Below are 22132 nucleotides of genomic sequence, written 5' to 3' on the forward strand. Positions count from 1 at the left end.
AAGTAAAATGCAAATATTTTCTTCATTGTAAACTGCATTCTGGAGACCAATTATAGATGAGAAAATTGAGATTTTAAAACATACAAGTTGCCTGAAAGCCAAAGTCAGTGGCCAAGCCAAAATTCCCAATCTACTACCCTTTCCACTTTCCATTGTGATTTATTTATTTCAATCTTGGCCACCAGAGGGCTTCTGACACCAGAAAAAGGGTCCTCAAGGTGGGTAATACATGGCCTGGTTCCCAGAATCAGGTAAGCACCAGAGATGTGTGGTTAAGGCAGGACCTACTGAGGGCACATTGGCTAAGAGTTTGGGGAATCCAGCAGAACTAACTCTGGCCTACTTACACTATAAACTGGGCAAGAGGCCTAACCTCTGAGGTTGTTTCCTACTCTGTAAGATGAGAACAGTAAAATCTACCTTAAAAGGTTAGATTATGATAAAATGAGAAAGTATGATTAAATATAACAGTCACACAGTGACAACACAATAAGTGGAAAATACAGTAGAAAGAGAATGGCCTTTGCAGGTCTGAATCCTAGGTATGCCATTTAGTAGCTCTGTTGACTGGTGGCATTTTCATCCCTTTCACTTCAGTCCCTCATCTGTAAAAAGAAACTAATACATCCTACCTCATAAAGGCTACAGTGAGGACCACAGTTCAGTGGTAACTCACTCGCCTAGCATGCACAAGGCTCTGGGTTCAATTCCCAGCAGAAAGACTACAGTAAGGCTGAAATACGCTACTGAGCATAGCATTAAATGCCCAAAGAGCAATGGTTCCTTCCCCCTCCTCCTCTTTTGAGAAACAGGACAGTTTAAAGTCTCTGTGTCTTTGCTTAGAAGGGGTGTTATCTGCTTCCTCCTGACTCAGTAACTTCTTGGACAAGCTATGCACTACTGATTCAGGACGGTTGCTACTGTCCCAGATTCTACCCTTACCAAGAGTGATGTACTCAAATTATATCATATATATCAGTGAAAACAGCCAAGTATTTTTCTAAAAATTCTCTCCTTCATAAGTTATAAAAAATTGTGGCAAAAACTGTCAGAATCAACATTTCAGAAATCTGGAAACTAACCAAAGGCTTGCAGCAAACCCAGGGGCCATTTATTTAAGAAAAAAATGACCGATTCTCAGAACTAGCTTTGCAGCAATTTGCCTAGTGGGCTTTTTAGCTACAGAAAGCCTTGAAAACAACCCACATTCCCAGTACAGCCCAACAAACACAAAAGGAAGCTGAAAGACCAAGCCGGAGCTCTTTCCAAGCCTTAATCCCAAAGAATAATCATAATTTGACCTGCCTGCTGATTCCCTGGAAGACCCTACTTTCAAGGCTGTCTGACTTTAAAAATGAATGGAACTGCCAAGTGCAAACCTCCTTTTCCCAGAGGGCATTTATCAAAAACAATTACATGTAAATGATTTAAGTTAAAGGTTGCCTGAGGTGGTAAATAACATTCAGGGCAAATAAGAGACTAACCAAAAATCTTAAATGAAAAGCAGGGGAATGAGATTCCCACAGGATCTTTAAAAACCTCCAACATATTCCTGGAATCTAAAAGCCCACATGCAAAAAACGACAAAATACAGTAAGAAAAAATTTGTTACTAGAGACAAAGGATATTATAAAGAAAAGAAAAATAACAGAAAAATCAATGAATCCAAAAGTTGGTTCTCTGAAACCCTAATAAGCAAAATAAGCTTTCAGCTGTAGTGAAAAAAAAAAAAATTTAAAAACTCAAATTACCAAAATCAGGCAAGTACAGGAGTCAATCTGTTAGCTTCACTTAGTGACTACAATTTCTCTTTCTAGGCAGCATCCACAAAACTAGAGGACTCAATTACTGGTTTAATTGAGTAAGGTCAAGGCCCATAGTTACTTGGAATCAAGAGGAAACTCGGACTATCCATATTCCATCCTCCCACTGGGACGAAGACAAAGTTCAAAACTAATATGGGAAAACAGAAACTAATATGGGACAAATTCCCCCCCCCCTCTCTCTGTCACACACACACACAGCGAGGCAAAGACCCCATACTGCTAACCATAAAAGGGGTTATCATTTCTCTGCATTCTCCCTGTAGATGAGCATATCTAATCAATCCATGTGAGCAACTTTTCCTAAAAAAAAAAAAAAAAAAACTTACTATCCCACTTGAAGTCCAATAGCTAAGCACAGGATACCTTCTGTTTCTGGGGTGAGCCAATTCACCCCTCCACAGCTCCGCAACCTGAGGAGGCTGCTAACTGACCCAGATCTGCCATCCAGAAAGTGACAAGTATGAATATCCATAGCAGCCAAAGAATGAGCTTAAGCAACCCCTAAGTCCAATTCATGGTTATTATGGACATGTTCAGTTTGTGAAAATTATAATTCAATACATTTGTACACAACTCTATGTACATTAATCTTCAATAAAATATACAAAAGAATGCAACAGATCTATTTATATTGATATGAAATGTTCTTTAAAGTATTAAGTGAGGGCTGGGGATATGGCTCAAGCAGTAGTGCGCTCGCCTGGCATGCGTGCGGCCTGGATTCGATCCTCAGCACCACATACAAACAAAGATGTTGTGTCCGCTGAAAACTGAAGTTCAGGATGAAAGAAAGACTTTTCTCATCATATAAATTCTTTCCCACTGTTTTCATCTGTTACTATGTATACCTATTCATCTTATAATGACAAATCAAACCCAGGAAGTAAAGAAGGGCTCCCTTTCTCCCCTGGGTACCAGCTTGCTGACTTGGAACACTACTGAAATTTGGGCTTTTAATCAGCACCCAGATACCTGGGATGAGGCGAAACTGTAGTAATTATAACAACTGTGATTTGTTATAATAGAAAGTGATAGGTTGTAATAAAAAGCACATTATTTGAATTATGAAGTATGTTTGATTCCCATATCCACCCTTCTTTTTTTTTTCACATAATTAATAAATTTTATTCTTTTAAAACTCCTGGTTAAGAAGATGAAAGAACAAAGGTTTTCTTTTTTTTTTTTTGGTGATGCTGGGGAATCGAACCCAGGGCCTTGTGCATGCAAGGCAAGCACTCTACCAATTGAGCTATAGCCCCAGCTCCCCAATATCCACCCCCTTCTAAAAAGTCTGTGAACTCAGATTGTTATTTAACCCATCTGAGCCTCAGTTAGTCTACCTGAAAAATGAGGATACTATTAACAAGGTTATTATGATGATTCATAACCGTAACACTTTACAGCACATAAAGCACCTAGGATAGTACTTGAAGCAATAGGAGGCACTCAGCATTAGTTGTGTCCTTTCTTTCCCAGAAATAACTTGTCTGAAGACTAGGGAGCCAGGAATTACAGAAAAGTAGTAACTGATGAAAAAGTTAAGAGGAACTAGAAGATCAAGGAAAACACTACCTCACCAGCAATCTCAGTAACAGGGAAAGAGATTTTGGCCTGGGAACTTAAAAACCTTAAAAAGGTAAAAGGAGAAAGAAAATTGAACTAAAACCCAATAATTTGATGGAAAACAGCATAGCAAAGAAAAAAATAAAGAGACTTCAGAGACTGGGCAGAGGGGTTGAGGGCCTTAAGGCAAGCAGTGTCTAAACTTTGGAGTTGACAAAAGATATGGACTACTCCTCACTGTGCCCACTTTGATCAAAAACAATACCTGAACTGAATCTTTCTCCTGCATTCCAATATAGTGAAGGCAGCATTCTGCTGAAAGAACAGGAAACTAGCAAGGCCCTCAAAGGCAACCCTGAAAGCCAGAAAGGCTGGACAAAATATTCTCCTTGGAGGCTGCCTGGAGATCTTACAGATCAGGTCAGAACAGGCAACCAGTGAAATACAAAAGCACAGACAAGCCTCACTTTGAAAACTGCTACCTTGTGCTCTTGACCCTAAAAATACCAAAAGAGCTTACAAAATCTTCTAATTAACACAAAGTTTGGGGGCATAGTTCTGTATAACAATTAAGACCATGAAAAAAATCCCATAACCAAATAAAAAAGAATTAAAACCACATCTTTAAAAAGTGAAACCTCAAGGACAGACAAAATAGAACACTAAAGAATCCAAACCTAACATGGTATACAAGGGAGGTTTTTCACTGCACCATGGACTCCACTTTATCAATGAAATAAATTACAAGTATCCCTCACTATCAGAATAAATTATCTAAATTTAGAACAACAACAAGAACAACAACAAAAAAAAAGAATAAATTTGAGTCATGCCTTACTATCGAAACTCCGGAACCAAAGACATTTGGACAAAATGCTTTGCTGTCTGAACCTACTAGATCCCAAAATCTTGCTGTCCAAATTCAGAAGCCCAAGAGATTCAGATAGCAAGAAATCCTTATGTGAAGTGCTTGGTGTCATCACAGAAATCTTTAATAACCTACTAGGTCTTTCATGCTGCCAACCGTCTAGAGATAAATACTATGGAGCAAAGTTCTGGTCTCAGATATTGAAAGTTCTAGGTAAGAACTTTGGTTCTTTAAAAATGACCGGAAGAATGGGCTGGGGCTGTGGCTCAGTGGTAGAGTGCCTGCCTTGTGTGAGGCACTGAGTTCGATCCTCAGTACCACATAAAAATAAATAAATAAAAGATATTGTGTCCATCTACAACTAAAAAAAAAATTAAAAAAATACAAAAAGAACATGCACATTACCATCTATAATCCTAGGGGGAAAACTGAACAGAGTGAATCTATCACTCCTTACTCAGTGATGAGCTGAGTCAGCCTCACTTAGGATCAGTCTGAGTAGCAACTGAGAAAGCTAAGCAAGGAAAGCTGGACTGTCACCTCCAATGGAGACAACATATTATTAAAGCACCAGTTTATCCTTGAGAATTGCAGTCTATAGTTAACAGATGTTGTAAAGCTACACTACTACTAGAGAAGTATGAGGCAATGTGAAACAGCTCAAATTGTTTCCTCATGTTTTAAATGTCTCTTGAATAAAGTGACAATATTAATTCAAGATCTTTAGCAGAACCATTCACATTTATGTTATTCAAAGCACTTTATACTCAAGTTGCTAGTTTTATCACAACTATACTATATTCTTGACGACAAATTGCTTTAAAAAAAAAAAAAACATAAGGCTAGAGGGTAGAACTCTGATTTTTAAAAATCTCCCAACTGGTTTCTTTGAATAAACTATTTACTGGCATGACAAAGATTTTAAATTCTGAGTCCATGTTTCTTTTTTTTTTTTTAATTTTTTAATTTTTTATTTTTTTTAGTTTTCAGGGGGACACAACATCTTTGTTTGTATGTGGTGCTGAGGATCGAACCCGGGCCGCACACATGCCAGGCGAGCGCGCTACCGCTTGAGCCACATCCTCGTCCCTGAGTCCATGTTTCTTCATGTGAAATGGCAGAAAACCTTTACAAGTACCCTCAAAGAATACAAGGTATTAATTTCAAGATATTATAATATGCTGTGAAAATACTTAAGGAAATCAAAATTTTGTTATCCTAAGAAAATTCTGTTAATTCCAGAAAACTTGCAAACAAATATATGAATCTCAGTCAAGAGAGAGAGATTTCTGTGAAGTAACTATTGACACTCTGGAGTCCATACTCTGTGAAGGTGTGGCAATATACTTTGAAACATCTCAATCTATTGGTTCAAAATGCCATTCAAGGGCTGCGTCCTAGGACACCTTGAAGAGACTGATCACTCCCTTGTAGTAGAGAAGAGGATGCTGACCCACCATCCTATCATCCGAATCGGCTGGAAGGAACCACCAGATGACGTTCACCTTCTGGCTAAGAGAAGTCATGTGGCCTCGAGACTCTGAAAGTGAAGGAAACTTTCAGGACTACAAAATGTATCCAATCAAAAATAAAAATAAGACCACCTCCACCCACCAGCAGACACCCACAGAAGTCAGGCTCAGCCCAGCTCCACCTCACTGACTTGCGCGGAAGCTGGGGCCCAAGGTAGGCCCGAGTTCATCCCATCACCAGCAGACACCTGCCAGAGCTCAGGCAGGGCCCAGACTCTACTCGCTGACCTATGAGCAGGAGCCAGGGCCCAGGGTAAGCTTGGGTCTCCCCCATCCCCCCCCACCACCACCTGGGAGCCCAGATCTAATTTGAGATACTGCAGCCATCCTCATAGCCTTCCCCATGTAGTAGCCTCTACCTTGGGACAACAGACAGAGCCTAGAAGCAGCTGCATCTTGGAGCAGGCAACCCAAAGCCAGCGTAAGGCCCACCCTTTCAGCCCCATGTCTGTTGCATCCATCTTGGGGCACCTCCACTGCTATCTCGAGTTACCTCCAGCTATTGCCATGACGACCTATAGTTGCAGTAGTATCCATCCTGGGACACTGGCAGGGTCTGGAAGCCCAACGCCAAAGTGACGTACAGACAATCTGTACATATATTACAGTTTCTACCCTATAATCTTGTAGTACCTCACATCCACACTGCAAGAAAGGAAATCACATAAACAACATGAAAAAACAAGGGAGGAAAATGCCCCAAACCAATTAGGACACAATAACAGAACCCATGGGCAGTCCAGTTGATGAAATGTCAGAGAAAGAATTCAGAATGTTCATAATTAAAATGATCTGTGAATTAAAGAATGACCTAAATGAGCAAATACAGGCAAAAATTGATCACTCCAACAAAGAGATAAGAGTGCAAATACAGGCAACTACTGACAACACCAATAAACAGATAAAGGAACAAATACAGGCATCCATTGATCACTCTAACAAAGAGATAAGGAAGCAAATACAAGTAGCAAAAGATTACTTCAAGAAAGAGATTCTGAGGGGGAAAAAAAAAATCAGAAATCCTTGAAATAAAGGAAACAATAAACCAAACAAAAAACAATAGAGGGCTGGGATTGCGGCTCAGTAGTAGAGTGCTCGCCTACCATGCATCAGGCACTGGGTTCGATCCTCAGCACCACATAAATGTAAAATAAAGATATTGTGTCCCCTAAAACTAAATATTAAAAAGAAAAAAACAATAGAAAGCATCACCAATAGACTAGATCACCTGGAAGAGAGATTGTCAGATAGTGAAGACAAAGTATACAATCTGCAAAATAAAGTTGACCACATAGTGAAGATGGTAAGGAACCATAAGCAGAACATCCAAGAATTATGGGATAGCATCAAAAGACCAAATCTAAGAGTTATTGGGATAGAGGAAGGCACAGAGATTCAAACCAAAGGAATGCACAATCTCTTCAATGAGAAAATATCAGAAAATTTCCCAAACATGAAGAATGAATTGGAAAATCAAATACAAGAGGCTTACAGGACACTAAATATACAAAATTACAATAGACCTACACCAAGGGACATTATAATGAAAATATCTAGCATACAGAATAAGAATAGAATCTTAAAGGCCACCAGAGAGAGGATCAGATAACATATAGGGGATACCAATTCCTTTCTCAGCAGATTTTACAACCCAGACCCTCAAAGATAGGAGATCCTGGAACAACATATACCATACCCTGAAAGAAAATGGATGCTGGGCTGGGGTTGTGGCTCAGAGGTAGAGTGCTCGCCTAGCACAACAAGTGAGGCCCTGGGTTCGATCCTCAGTACCGCATAAAAATAAATAAAACAAAAGCATTGTGTCCAACCACAACTAAAAAATAAAGAAAACGGATGCCAACCAAGAATCTTATATCCAGCAAAATTAAGCTTTAAATGATAAAATAAAAACCTTCCATGATAAACAAAAGTTAAAAGAATTTACAACTAGAAAGCCTGAACTACAGAGCATCCTCGGCAAAATATTCAATGGAGAGAAGCTGAAAAACAACAATGAAAATCAGCAATGGGAGGTATGACACTAAAGGAAAAACTAATCAAAGGAGAAACCAAGTCAAGTTAAAATACCAAAAATAAACAAAATGGCTGGGACTACAAATCATGTCTCAATAATAACCCTGAATGTTAATGTTAAATTCACCAATCAAAAGACATAGACTGGCAGATTAGATTAAAAAAAAAAAAAAAAAAAAAGACCCAAGAATATGCTGCCTCCAAGAGACTTATCTCACAAGAAAAGATATCCACAGACTGAAGGTGAAAGGTTGGGAAAAATCATACCACTCTCATGGACTGCGGAAACAAGCAGGGGTTTTCATATCAAATAAAATAGACTTCAAGCCAAAGTTAATCAAAAGAGATAAAGAAGAATATTTCATACTGCTTGAGGGAACAAGACATACAATTATAAATATCTATGTCCCAACAATGGAGTATCCACGTTCAAACTCCTTTTAGGTTCAAGAGTCAAATAGACCACAACACAATAATTCTGGGTGACTTTTAACACACCTTTCACCACTGGATAAATCTTCCAAACAAAAGCTGAATAAAGAAACTGCAGAACTCAATAGTACAATCAACAACTTAGACTTAACTGACATATATAGAATATTTTATCTTTCAACCAGCAAATATACTTTCTTTTCAGCAGCACATCTAAAACAGACCATATATTATGCCACAAAGCAACTCTTAGCAAATAGAGATACTACCCTGCATTCTATCAGATCATAATGGAATCAATGATAAAATAAAAAATAAAAGCTACTCCAACACCTGGAAACTAAATAATTTGTTACTGAATGAATAATGGGTTGCAAAAGACATCAAGGAGATCAAAAAATTCTTGGAGGTAAATGAGAACACAGATACAACATATTGAAATCTCTGGGATACTATGAAGGCAGTACTAAGAGGAAACTTCATTGCATGGAGTTCATTCCTTCAAAGAAGAAAAAAATCAACAAATACATGACTTAACATTATATCTCAAAGACCTAGAAAAAGAACAAATCAACACCAAAAGCAGAAGTAATTAAAATCAGAGCTGAAATCAATGAAATTGAAACAAAAGAAACAACTGAAAAAAAATTGGCAAAACAAAAAGCTGGTTCTTTGAAAAAATAAATAAAATTGACATACCCTTAGCCATGTTAATGAAGAGAAGGAGAGAGAAAACTCAAATTACTAACACACATGATAAAAAAGGAAATATCAACAGACCCTACAGATATACAGAAGATAATTAGAAATTATTTTGAAATAAAATAGAAAATATCGAAGGCATCAACAAATTTCTAGAGTCATATGATTTGCCCAAATTGAATCAGGATGATATATACAACTTAAACAGATCAATTTCAAGATAAAAGAGAAGACACCATCAGAAGCCTACCAACCAAGAAAAGCCCAGGACCGGATGGATACACAGCCAAATTCCACAAGACCTTTAATGAAGAACTAATACCAATAATCTTCAATTTATTTCAAGAAATAGATAAAGAGAGTACACTTCCAAATATATGGCCTCATTCTATGAGGCCAATATCACCCTGATTCCAAAACCAGGCAAAGACACATCAAAGAAAGAAAACTTCAAACCAACATCTCTAATGAACATAGATGAAAAAATTCTCAATAAAATTCTGGCAAATCAAATACAAAAACATATCAAAAAGATAGACACCATGATCAAGTGAGCTTCATCCCAGGGATGCAAGGTTGGTTCAACATACAGAAATCAATAAATATAATCCATCACATCAATAGACCTAAAGAGAAGAACCACATGATCATCTCAATAGATGCAGAAAAAGCATTTGACAAAATACACCACCCCTTCATGTTCAAAACTCTAGAAAAACTAGGGATAACAGGAACATATCTCAAGATTGTAAAAGCTATCTATGCTAAGCCCCAGGCCAATATCACTCTAAATGGAGAAAAACTGAAGGCATTCCATCTAAAAACAAGACAGGGATGCCCTCTTTACCACTTCTATTTAACATAATTCTTGAAACACTGGCCAGAGCAATTAGATGAAAGAAATTAAAGGGATACAGATAGGTAAAGAAGAATTCAAATTAGCACTATTTGCCGACAATATAATTCTATACCTAGAAGACCCAAAAAATTCCACCAGAAAACTTCTAGAACTAGTAAATGAATTCAGCAAAGTAGGAGGATACAAAATCAAGAACCATAAATCAAAGGCATTTCTGTATATCAATGACAAATCCTCTGAAAGGGAAACGAGGAAACTACCCCATTTACAATAGCCTCAAAAAAATAAAATACTTGGGAATCAACTTAATAAAAAGAGGTGAAAAACCTCCACAACAAAAACTACAGAATGCTAAAGAAAGAAAGAAGAACTTAGAAGAAATAGAAAAAGCAGTCATGAAATTCATCTGAAAAAATAAGAGACCCAGAATAGTTAAAGCAATCCTTAGCAAGAAAAGTGAAGCAGGTGGCATCACTATACCAGACCTTAAACTATACTACAGAGCAATAGTAACAAAAACAGCATGATATTGGCACCAAAATAGACTGGTAGACCAATGGTACAGAACAGAGGACACAGAGACTAACCCACATAATTACAATTATTTTACATTAGACAAAGGCATCAAAAACATACATTGGAGAAAAGATAGCCTCTTCAACAAATGGTACTGGGAAAATTGGAAATCCATATGCAACAAAATGAAATTAAACCCCTATCTCTCACCATGCACAAAACTCAAAGTGCATCAAGGATCTAGGAATTAAACCAGAGACACTGCGTCAATTAGAAGAAAATGTAGGCCCAAATTCTCCATCATGTCAGAGGCCCCTATTTCCTTAATAAGACTCATATAGTGCAAGAATTAAAATCCAGAATCAATAAATGGAATGGATTCAAACTAAAGAGCTTCTTCTCAGCAAAAGAAACAATCAGTGAGGGGAATAGAGAGCCTACAACGTGGGTACAAATTTTTATCACACACACATCAGATAGAACACTAATCTCTAGGATATATAAAGAACTCAAAAATCTTAACACCAAAACCCAAATAACCCAATCAATAAATGGGCCAAGGACCGGAATAGATACTTCTCAGAAGGTGATATACAATCAATCAACAAATATGTGAAAAAATGTTCAACATCTCTAGCAATCAGAGAATGCAAAGATTTCATCTCCAGTCAGAATGGCAGCTATTAAGAATATGAACAACAAGTATTGGCGAGGATGTGGGGAAAAGTCAACACTCATACACTGCTGGTGGGACTGCAAATTTGGTGCAGCCAATATGGAAAAGCAGCATGGAGAATTCATGGAAAACTGGGAATGGAACCACCATTTGACCCAGCTATCCCACTCCTCGGTCTATATCCAAAGGACTTAAAAACAGCATGCTGCAGGGACACAGCCACATCAATGTTTATAGCAGCACAATTCACAAGAGCTAAACTGGAACCAACCTAGATGCCCTTCAGTAGATGAATGGATAAAAAAAAACATGGTATATATACACAATGGAATATTATTCAGCATTAAAAGAGAATAAAATCATGGCATTTGCAGGTAAATGGGTGGAGTTAGAGAATATAATGCTAAGTGAAGGTAGCCAATTCCCAAAAAACCAAATGCCAAATGTTTTCTTTGATTTAAGGCTACTGGTTCATAATGTGGTAGGGGAGGCATGGGAGGATTAGATGAACTCTAGATAGAGCAAAGGGGAAAAGTGGAGGGAGGGGAAGGAAGGGGGATTGGGGGTAGGAAAGACGGTGGAATGAGATAGACATCCTTATCCTAAGTACTTGTATGAAGACACAAATAGTATGATTCTACTTTGTGTATAAGTAGAGATATAAAAAATTGTGCTCTTGGGCTGGGAATGTGGCTCAAGCTGTATCGCGCTCACCTGGCATGCGCGGGGCGCTGGGTTCGATCCTCTGCACCACATAAAAATAAAGATGTGTCCACCGAAAACTAAAAAATAAATATTAAAAAATTCTCTCTCAAAAAAAAAATTGTGCTCTAAATGTGTAATATGAATTGTAATGCATTCTGCTGTCATATATAACAAATTAAAATTTAAAAAATAAAAAACAAAGATACCATTCAACATTCAAACAGATTTTAATTGATTGCCTCTAGTGTAATATATGTGCTAAGTGCTATAACAAAATGGAAAAATCAAATCACTTGTCCTCAAGATCCTTACATTTCTCTCAAGGTTGTTACATGTATAAGGCAGGAGGTGTTAAAAATGACAAAAACTGCAATGAGTTCAGGAAAAGAGAAAGCAAAAATTAAGGCTTCCAGATAGAGAAAATAGTCTGAAAAAAGGAAGATAAACATACTTTCTCTACTTAGATAGGTACTAATAAGTGACTAAAGGCAATATTTTGCTATTCTCTACAATATTTTTTTCCTATCTCCTCTGAAATAACTTACAAATCCACTTTCCCAAATTAGTCACATAGGGCTAAAAAATATTATAAAAATGTTAAAGAGCTAGATCTTTCTTTCCATAAAAATTTACAAAGAAGAAAAATTAAATAATCATAATGACATGCATAGCGTGTTTACAATTAAAGAGGGTCTTATAAATAGCAAAGGTGGAATAGATTGAAAATTGGCTTTAGAATGAGACACTGCATTCTGAAACTCTGCCCTACTATTTATTAACAGTTTGACTTTCAAACAGTTCCTTCTCTGAAAGTTGGTTTCCTTTCTATAAAAATAGAGACAACTACCCTGTAAGCAACCCTGCAAGATAAGGAGATAATATGCATAAAGCACCCAATATATAGAAGGTACTTTTATCAATGTCTACTTTAACTTATTTAATAGGGGAAGTAATAATTACTCATGAGCTATGCTACAAGGAAAGATTCTATAACAAACTAATCATTTTGTCAGTATCATATTAGATCAAAATTCGAAAATAAGTGACCCAGAAAGTCATGAAAACCCTCATGCCAAACTACTTTTTTGCACTCTTACATCAATCAGCCTATAGGTACAGACTGTCTTCTAAACCACTGGTGAGCATGTATGAAAGCCATTGCCTGTGACATACTATACCTTTTGATTTGATTTCTCTTCCCTTGAATGGCTAAAACGTGTAAGCTAACACAAACCTGTCACAGTCCGTTGGCCATCACTTAGGTTATTCCACCACTTGTTAATCTAAAACAGAAGGAAAATTGCATATCACCGCACGTGAAACACTTTTAGGCTAGGAAAATGAAAATCCAGAAAGGAAATGCCTGTGTATGAAAGAGGGATTCTTGAGGCTGGGGCTATAGCTCAGTGGCAGAGCACTTTCCTATCATGTGTGAGGCACTGGGCTCAATACTCAGCACCACATAAAAATAAATAAAATATAATGACGACATACACTACAAAATAAATAAATAAATAAAGGCATGTTGTCCGTCTACTACAACAAAACAAAGTTTAAAAAAAAAAAAAAAGAGGGATTCCTCATTTGCAAAACAATCACAATGCAGTAGAATGGAAAAAGCATGTGTTTTAGTAAGATTACATTCTCAACAGAGTCACTGACCAGATATTTTACTTCATAGCTTCGGTTTCCTGATATATACATGGGACAATAATAGATATCAAGCAGCATTGCCAGGAGGAATATCAATAATGTGAAGCAACTAGCTACACTATCAGATATAGACAGGCACTGAGAGATTATTCACCAAGGGCCTATTGAGTTTTAAAATTCCAGCTGAGGCCAGTTTTAAAATTCCAGTGACACATGCCTGTAATTCCAGGGACTCAGGAGGATCACAAGTTCAAAGTCAATCTCAGCAATTTACTGAGACCCTCAGCAACTTAGTAAGATCCTGTCTTTAAATAAAAAGAACTGGGAATATAGTCCAGTGGTAAACTCCCCTGGGTTCCATCCCTAGTACCATCAGGAAAAAAAAAAAAAAAAAAAATCTGTGTAGGTAGGGTGGTATACACCATGCTGAGAAAAGAGGAATACTTGAGACCAGGAGCTTGGGGCCAGCCTGAAACATACATTGAGATCTGGTCTCAAATAAATAAATAAATAAATAAGGTAAAAATAAAATCCTGAGAATATTTTGTAGCAAAATTGCTATTTTTCTTAAAAGATATAATAATGGCATTGAAGTTCAGAAAAAGATATAAGGAGAATCCTAAATTTTTAAAGATATACACTGAAATTTTTATGACTGAAATATGCCTAAGACTTGCCAGGGGCAGTGGTGCATGCCTGTGTTCCCAGCAACTCAGGAGCTTAAGGCAGAAGGATTCCAAGTTTGAGGGCCCTCTTGGCAACCTAGCAAGACCCTGTCTCAAAACAAAAAATAAAATGGGCTGAGAAGTTAGTTTAATAGCAGCACTCCCCTGTGTTCAATCTCCAGTACTACAAAACAAATGAAAAAATAATAATGCAGTGAGGGAGAGGAAATGAAAGGGAAATAGATGTATAACAAAATTGGCACTGTTAGTAACCACTGAAGTTGGACAATGGTAGTACATAATACTTTTCTATTTTTGTATCTGTTTATAATTTTCCATGATTAAAGTTTTAAAATAAGAAAACACATTCTAATTATAAAATTGAACTAGATTTTGTTATGGAAAAAAACTCAGGATAAAAAAAAATTACTGTTCAGTATGTATGTGATTCCATTTCTGTAATTATAATAAATTTGTGCATGAGTTCCCAGACCTTATTCACTGCACAGGTAGTGGTGTCAATGGGGTCCCAGAATCTTGCTTTGCTGCCCAGGCTGTCTAAAACTTTTATTTTCCATCTTAAATTTATGTATTGTAACAGTTTTCTTTAATGGGCATGAATTTTATGTATCACAACCTATCATTTAGCTATTATAAAAATCTATTTTGGACTAAGATTATATATATATTGCTTATGCTATTTTTCACCTTTTCTTTCCATGAAGTGTTTCCATCATAGTGAATCTTTTTTTTTTTAATACCTTTTAAAAATTATTTAGTTTTTTTTTTTTTTTTAATGTGGCTGAGAATCAAACCCAGTGCCTCACACATGCTAGGTCACTGAGCCACAACCCCAGCCCCTATTTTTCACCATTTTAAAGAAACATTTGGGGGCTGGGGTTGTGGCTCAGTGGTAGAGCACTTGCCTAGCACGTGTGAGGCACTGGGTTCAATTCTCAGCACCACATATAAATAAAGGACCATCAACAACTAATATTAAAAAAAAAAAGAAAATTGAGGTACGCTTGGACATTAAAAGTTCACAGCACAGAGACATGCTGGAAACCTCTAGATCTGAAGGGATCCAGGGTTATGTAATAGGTCTGTTTTACAATCCTCTTGAATAATATACTGAATAAAAATCTGCTAGTTATTGTTTTCACCTGCAAATATTATCATTGTTCTGCCATAAAGCTTCTCTGAAATAGCCAGGGATCACGTTTCTTGTACCTATGGGGAAACAGAGGAATGATTCCTTCTCCCTAAATATGAAAACCTCAAACTGTCATTAATAAAAAGAAAATCCAAGATTTTTCTTCTCAGGCTCTCATCAACCAGTATCAGATTGTCTCAAATTAAAAAAAAAAAATAAAACAAAATTTAAAAAGACTGGAGATGTAGCTTAGTGGTAAAGTGCCCCTGTGTTCAATCACCAGTACTGCCAAAAAAAAAAAAAAAAAGAGAGAGAGAAACAAATCATTCAGAGGACAGAGGGGCTACCATGTGCATATTAAAAAATAAATGGAAGCCAGGTGCGGGGTGCACACCTATAATCTCAGCGGCTGGGGAGGCTGAGGCAGGATGATCACAAGTTCAGAACCAGTCTCAGAAATGAGGAGGCACTAAGCAACTCAGTGAAACCCTGTCTCACAAAATAGGGCTGGGGATGTGGCTCAGTGGTCAAGTGCCTCTGAGTTCAATCCCTGGCACTCCCTTCCCCAAATAAATAAATAGAAATCTCTATAAGTTCTATAGTTGTACCTCTGTGTTGTATCCCATACTAAGTAGAGTCAGAAACACTCAACAGTGGGGATTTTACCTTAGAAAGCTCTTCAAAATCCAGTTAGTTGGTGGCTCTACCCCTAAGGCATGTATATTTTGAATAACTCCTCTGATTCTGATACACACTCTGAAGTCATCCAGCAAGGTGATACAAGTAAAATAATGGGCCTTATACTGTAGTAGGGCTGGGATGAGGACCCAATACATTAATTTTTAATGACTACCTGTGGTGAATTTGATGCATATGGGTAGAAGGAAAAAATTATTGGAACACTATCAAGTACAACACTGCCAGACAGACAACACATTAATAATACTTACTGTGGTAAAAGGACTTTAAAGAAGAATGTTAAGTACACTGTCTTCACATCTACGGATGGAATATAACCATTATCTAAAAAAGACTTCATAAATAACCAGACTTCAAAAATTGTGGTTAACTATAACAAAGAAAGTAATGTTTATATTTACCTCCTTTCTGAGGTCTCCTCCTTTTTGTGGTCTTATGCTATCCAACCAATCAGCTTTTATACCATCGAAATAACTCTGGACTCTGGACTTCAATGATTCATATTGCCAAATAGCAGCTGATCCAAATGCACAGCCTGTAAACTATATAAAATTAAATGTAATACAAAAAAACTACCAGGGAAATAGGTCTCTATTAATTCCAAGGACAATACTTTGCTTTTACAAACCAATAGAAGGAACATCTGGCACAGTAAAAACTATCAGGTGACAAGAACATTTTATTGTTTTCCATTTTGTTAACTTCGTAAGACCTTAAGGCCTGTTTCCAGCAACAAATCTCCAAATGAATTCAAAAATTCACATTGTATCTCTTGAAATGCTATGCCAAAAGGCCTGTAAATTTCTTCTCTAAGACTTATATACTGACTGGGGCAGGTCCTAAAAGCAATTATTAGGGGGCTGGGGTTGTGGCTCAGTGGCAGAGTGCTCGCCTAGCACATGTGAGGCCCTGGGTTCGATCCTCAGCATCATATAAAAATATGTAAATAAAACAAAGGTATTGTGTCCATGTATAACTAAAAAAATTTTCTGAAAAAGCAATTATTAAATCCATTCTGTAATCAGAATTCACGAGCCCAGCTACCCAGATTCTTTTGATATCGTCCTCCCCACACACAATATGTTCTTACTCTAAAGGAACCCAAACAGATTGATAGTACTTGAACATTACACTGGAAACAAGCTAGGTAAGAAACTTCCAGTGATATGAACTCTTACCCCAACAGTGAAAAAAAAAGGTTTTATGAGAGTCCTTATAGGATAGGGAGAAGGATAAAAGACTGTTTCTTCTACTGGAGGGATCAAAGCACTTCTCTTGTATGCTTCACCACTCGATCCTGTGTCAGATCTTCGAGGTTCAACCTTCCTGGGAGCTTTTCTGAATCCACATTTTTGCTGAATAAAAAAGTTAAACCTGTGGAGGGAAATATCATATTAGAAACAGAGTGGGATCTAGCAAATATATACAAGCTTCTACTTGGCCTACATTATTACCACTTCAGTTTATCCTCACTCCACTGTCAGGACTCCTAACCCAGGTAGAAATCAAAATCATAACATTTAACTTTTTTGGAATAGAAGAGATACAAACTACAGCAACTTCAGAGGGTACTTCCATCAATCAACAAAACCTACATTAGCCATTGGTAATTTCCCCATATACATGGCATCTGTTTGATCTCACATGCTTTGAAGACTTGTCTGTTCTTCAGACAAGTTCTCCAGAAGACAGCATTGGAAGTACTGTACTTCACTTCTGCATGACATCTGCTAAAAAAGTAGCACTCTGGAATTGTTTTAGTTAAGTCTTTTAGATATAACATTTATTGTCATCGTGGATCTAGTTGTCAGGTATTATCAGTTCTGAATAAATAAATTTTTAATAAACATTTTTTAGTTGTTGATGGATCTTTATCTTATTTTATAAACAGTGCTGAGAATCGAACCTAGCACCTCACTCATGCTAGGCAAGTACTCTACCACTGAGCCACAACTCCAGCACTGAAGAAATAAATTTTGAGGAGATATAGGAGAAAATGCATCTTATGAAATGTTACAATGAAGCCTAGTGTTGACTTTTGACTATTAGGAGTTTTTTTTTTTTTTTTTTTTTTTTTTAACAGGGGAGGCCTGTAGGCAAAGATATTCAGTGATTAAGGGGCCTACATGTACCATATAGCTTTTCTTCCAATATAAGAGAAAGTCCATTTTAAAAGTCTCTTAAATATTTTCAATAGTTTTTGAATTATCTATAGGAAGCTCTTAAATGTTTGATATGGTCTACCATTTAATCCAGGTCATATTTTACATCAAAATTTATGATAAGCAAAGCCAAGTTACTTGATCTTTGATCTGTCAAAGTGTTCTTCAAGTATGTTTTGAGATGCTTTTGTACATTTTCATAGTGCTCATTCTCAAGCTTCATTGCAGGCGTATGTACTAGGAAGAAACATGACATCAGGCAGATGGAGGGCCTCATAAATGGTAGATGAAAGCTTTATATCTTCCCTCTGTGTTTCCATTTGATTCTTCAACAGTGAAGTTTGGCTGAAGAGCATGTCAGGATAAGGCAAGTCATTTTTGTATACATAAGCATGATGCTCCTCTGATGTACTGAATTTAAGCTATCCCATGACTGAAGGTACCAGAGATAAGGCACTCTTCTGAAAAGATATCTTTTAAGTTCCTGAATGATGTGCTCCACTGTTGGAACATTAAAGTTTCTTTATAGTAACTTTCAGAGGTTAGTTAAGTTTCCAAGTTACCCTGCCAAGACTTACAAAATTTCCCAGGGAGTTTCATTTGAATATTGTTTGGTTGCCAAATTTGTTGCTTCCTCAAACCAAAACTCATGATAAACTTCAATATTTTCCATGACTTCCTGAGTCAATGTAGCATTGTATTGAAGCTGGGAGCAAAGAATATATCAGAGGTTTGTCCCTGGAGATTTTTCCCCAAAGTCTCTTGTAAAAGATAAAACATTTTTTTAAAACAGCAAATGGTAACAATGAAATAAAAATCTCTTACTGCACAACAGAGTACAGATGCTCAGACAGCTATACAGTTATTCCACCTAATATTTGTGTTACTACATAGACAACATCTAAACATAAAACAAACATTTGCAGGTTGGGGCTGTAGCTCAGTAGCAGAGTGCTTACCTAGCAAGTGTGAGGTACTGGGTTCGAGACTCAGCACTACATAAAAATAAACAAATAAAGGCATTCTGTCCATTTACAACTACCAAAAAAAAAAAAAACAAAAACAAAAACAAAAAAAAACCCCACTTACCTGAGGCCCACTAAAATTGCAAAAGGGCCAGGCACAGTGGCACACACCTATAATCTCAGTGGCTTGGGAGGCTGAGGCAAGGAGAATCGCAATTCCAAAGCCCATCTCAGTAACTTGGTAAGGCCCTAAGCAACTCAGTGAGACCCTATCTCTAAAATACAACTACAACTAAAAAATAAATATTTAAAATATATATGTATATAAAGGGTTAGGCACCCCTAGGTTTTAATCTCCAGTAGCCCCCCAAAAAATAAATAAGAATTTCAAAAACATCATACCAGCCTGTCCACTGAGAATGGCAAATTTCCTTCAGTTCTTTACCAGTTTCCTCACTATTCTGAAGAAGAACAGAAATTGCATTGTCAAGTTCTAAAAGAGTTGTGGATGGGAAAAAGACTTTTCTTCATTATTCCTAATGCAATAGATAGCCCCAGGGGCACTGATTTTACAAACCACATGTTTAAGGTATAGGAAGAGCAGAGTGTGTAGATAGCTTGGGGATATTTCTCGAAAAGTCTTGAAGCAGCAACTTTCATTTTGGAATAGAATTTGCTAGAAACAATGTAAGCCTGGCCATGAAATACTCCATATGTAGTTCCCACTTCTCAGTTATCATAGTGTGAAATTTCACAGCCAAAATTTCTTCATTAACTTCCTAAGGCAGTAAGACCACAAATTCCTCTCATTTTATGAGATTTATCTATAAACCTTACCAACACAGGAAGGTGCTCTTCCCCTCCTACATCCACACCTCATAATGGAAAAAAACTGGAAAAAATCCTGGAGGGTTTCTTCTCAAATGCTGCTTACAGATCTTTAACATGTGTTTCTGCTATTTTTGAACATAACAATGTGTTAATCACTGTAGTCTCAAAGTGCTTTCTCAGGCCCTCTTCGCTATAATTTATTTGGCACTCCTGCAGTGGCTAAATGTTATGAGGAGTGAAGAGACCTTCAGGGATTTCATCAGCCTTTCGCCCATATAGAGGTATGTTTTGTTTTCTCATAAGAATCAAAATTTCAAATAAAGACTTTTGTTTACCTCTTTAAGGACTACAGGCAAAATGTCTTCAGCCTGCTCATCACCCCTTTCTTCTGCACTGGAGTTCTGAGCATTGCTAATGTTTATGTTTTTGTTCTTTGTTCACAAGTTTCATCATTTTTTGTTTTGTTTTGGTGTCCTGGTTTTATCACTCAATTCTTTTATTGTTTTCTGTGTCTACTATGTGAATTGCTCAAATGACTGGTTAGATCAAATATTGCTAGTATTGTGTTATCTCAAAAAAATAAAATAAAAACTGTCCTATAAGGACTCTCCCAAGTATCTGCTTCAATTAATTTTTTAAATTTATAATATGGTGCTGGGGATTGAACCCAGGGTCTTGTACATCTGAGGCACCCCACCCCCATGCTTCAATTAATTTTAAGAAAGAAAATAACCCAATCATTTAGTTTTCTGATGCCTCTGTAAAATGCATAGTTCTATAAATCAGAAGTCTCAAAGTGTTTTGGCACATAATTGAAAACTTTACTTAGCTAATCAGGTGTTTTTATCTTCCATGTCAGCTTTCCTACAATTTTCCCAATTCTGGCATCTGGCCTGATCCCACAGGAACCTGAAGAAAGACCCAAAAGGATTGCATGCAAGAGTTTTCTTCCACTTGCAGTCTGCGACAGAGTAATTTCACAGAAGTACCTCACCTCCCCACCTCCTCAGGGCAGCCTGTCAGCCCGCCCATCCCTATAGGCAGGGGAGGGAAGCCAGGCCAACCGGCCAGCTTCTTATAGTGCTCCCCTTACTTTAAAACCAATATATTCACATGGATACTAACTCACTCGCTTCTACAAACAGTTCCATTTTCTGACTTATCTCTCAGTTCTATCAGTCTCAGAGGTTAAAATATGTCATTTGGAATTCACTTTTACTCTTAACATCCAATTAAAAACCAACTCTGTCAACAAAAATGCTTTTCATACCTAGTCTGGTCCCTTACTTTGCGCCTAAAGTACACCAATGACTTACTGAACTTACACACTTTTTAATATGTCCCATGTTCTTTCTTCACATCACTGTTCTTCATTCAATAGTTCCTCAAATGCCTCTCACAGGACTAAAAATCTCTCCCTAATTCCAATACAACTTCTTAGCCCATCACTTCTGTCTAGAACACTTGTACCATTTCCTAGCTAATATCCCTTTTAATATTCCACACTCCAAATTCATCCTTCACATTGTATTACCCACAAACATAATGTTCCCCTGCTTTAAACCCCACAATATACTTTCTACTGCAACTCATGTGATGACTTACAAAAAATAAACCCCAAAATACTTTTTCAGCACATCCCTTATATGTTCGCCCTCCTCTCAGCAATTCTTTACCACCCAAAACCATTTTTACTCCCATTATATTGTGTAGTACTTAATTATATGAATTATATTGAATTCTTTGTTGTTCCCTTCATCTGCCTAAGACAACACTACTCCCTTATTCTAGTACCTACTTTGTCCAGCCAATTTTTTTGTGCCTTTCAGAATATGACCTCCTCCAGTAAGTCTTCCTTAACTCCCCCAGGCTTCAAGGATCTCTCCTGTGCCCTTCCAGAGTTCTAAATGGATTATAATATTTATCTTAATCACTGCCTCTAACCCTACTTGATTATAGTGTTGTAGTCCTTGTATCTTTACCACCAAGCATAGCTCCTAATAAACAAGTTAGTAATAATCCATTAGAAGAAAGGAGTTAAAATGATCGTTAGGTCTGGAATGTAACTCCGGGTAGAACACTTACCTCACTTGCATGAGGCACTGGATGCAATGAGGGGAGTAGTGTTGGCTCTTATGCATACTCATTTGCGCTCACAAGTGCATGCACGTGCACACACACAGTCTGTCAGTCTTACTTTGACTAACTGAAAGGAAGGTGGGACTATTTACCAAGATAAGAAAAGCTAACAGCTTCAAAAGAGGAGACTAGAAGATGCGAGGTCATGGAGC

General features: G+C 37.1%; 1 protein-coding gene and 1 pseudogene across 2 annotated transcripts in view; both read right to left on the reverse strand.

The window, feature by feature from the left end:
- Parl (presenilin associated rhomboid like) overlaps positions 1-22132 on the reverse strand; it is a 45262-nt gene that overhangs the window by 16384 nt on the left and 6746 nt on the right. Inside the window, exons 2-4 of one of the 2 annotated variants that reach the window (XM_076867691.1) lie at positions 17062-17257; positions 16285-16425; positions 12948-12996 (exon numbers count right to left, since the gene is read on the reverse strand). In XM_076867691.1, the coding sequence (XP_076723806.1) occupies positions 12948-12996; positions 16285-16425; positions 17062-17257 (386 nt within the window). Of the gene's footprint in view, positions 1-12891; positions 12915-12947; positions 12997-16284; positions 16426-17061; positions 17258-22132 lie in introns of those variants that run through there. The other variant, XM_076867692.1, reaches the window with a different exon arrangement.
- Positions 18089-20141, reverse strand: LOC143408683 (52 kDa repressor of the inhibitor of the protein kinase pseudogene; annotated as a pseudogene).

This window comes from Callospermophilus lateralis, chromosome 10 (assembly GCF_048772815.1).
Source record: "Callospermophilus lateralis isolate mCalLat2 chromosome 10, mCalLat2.hap1, whole genome shotgun sequence".
Classification (NCBI taxonomy): domain Eukaryota; kingdom Metazoa; phylum Chordata; class Mammalia; order Rodentia; family Sciuridae; genus Callospermophilus; species Callospermophilus lateralis.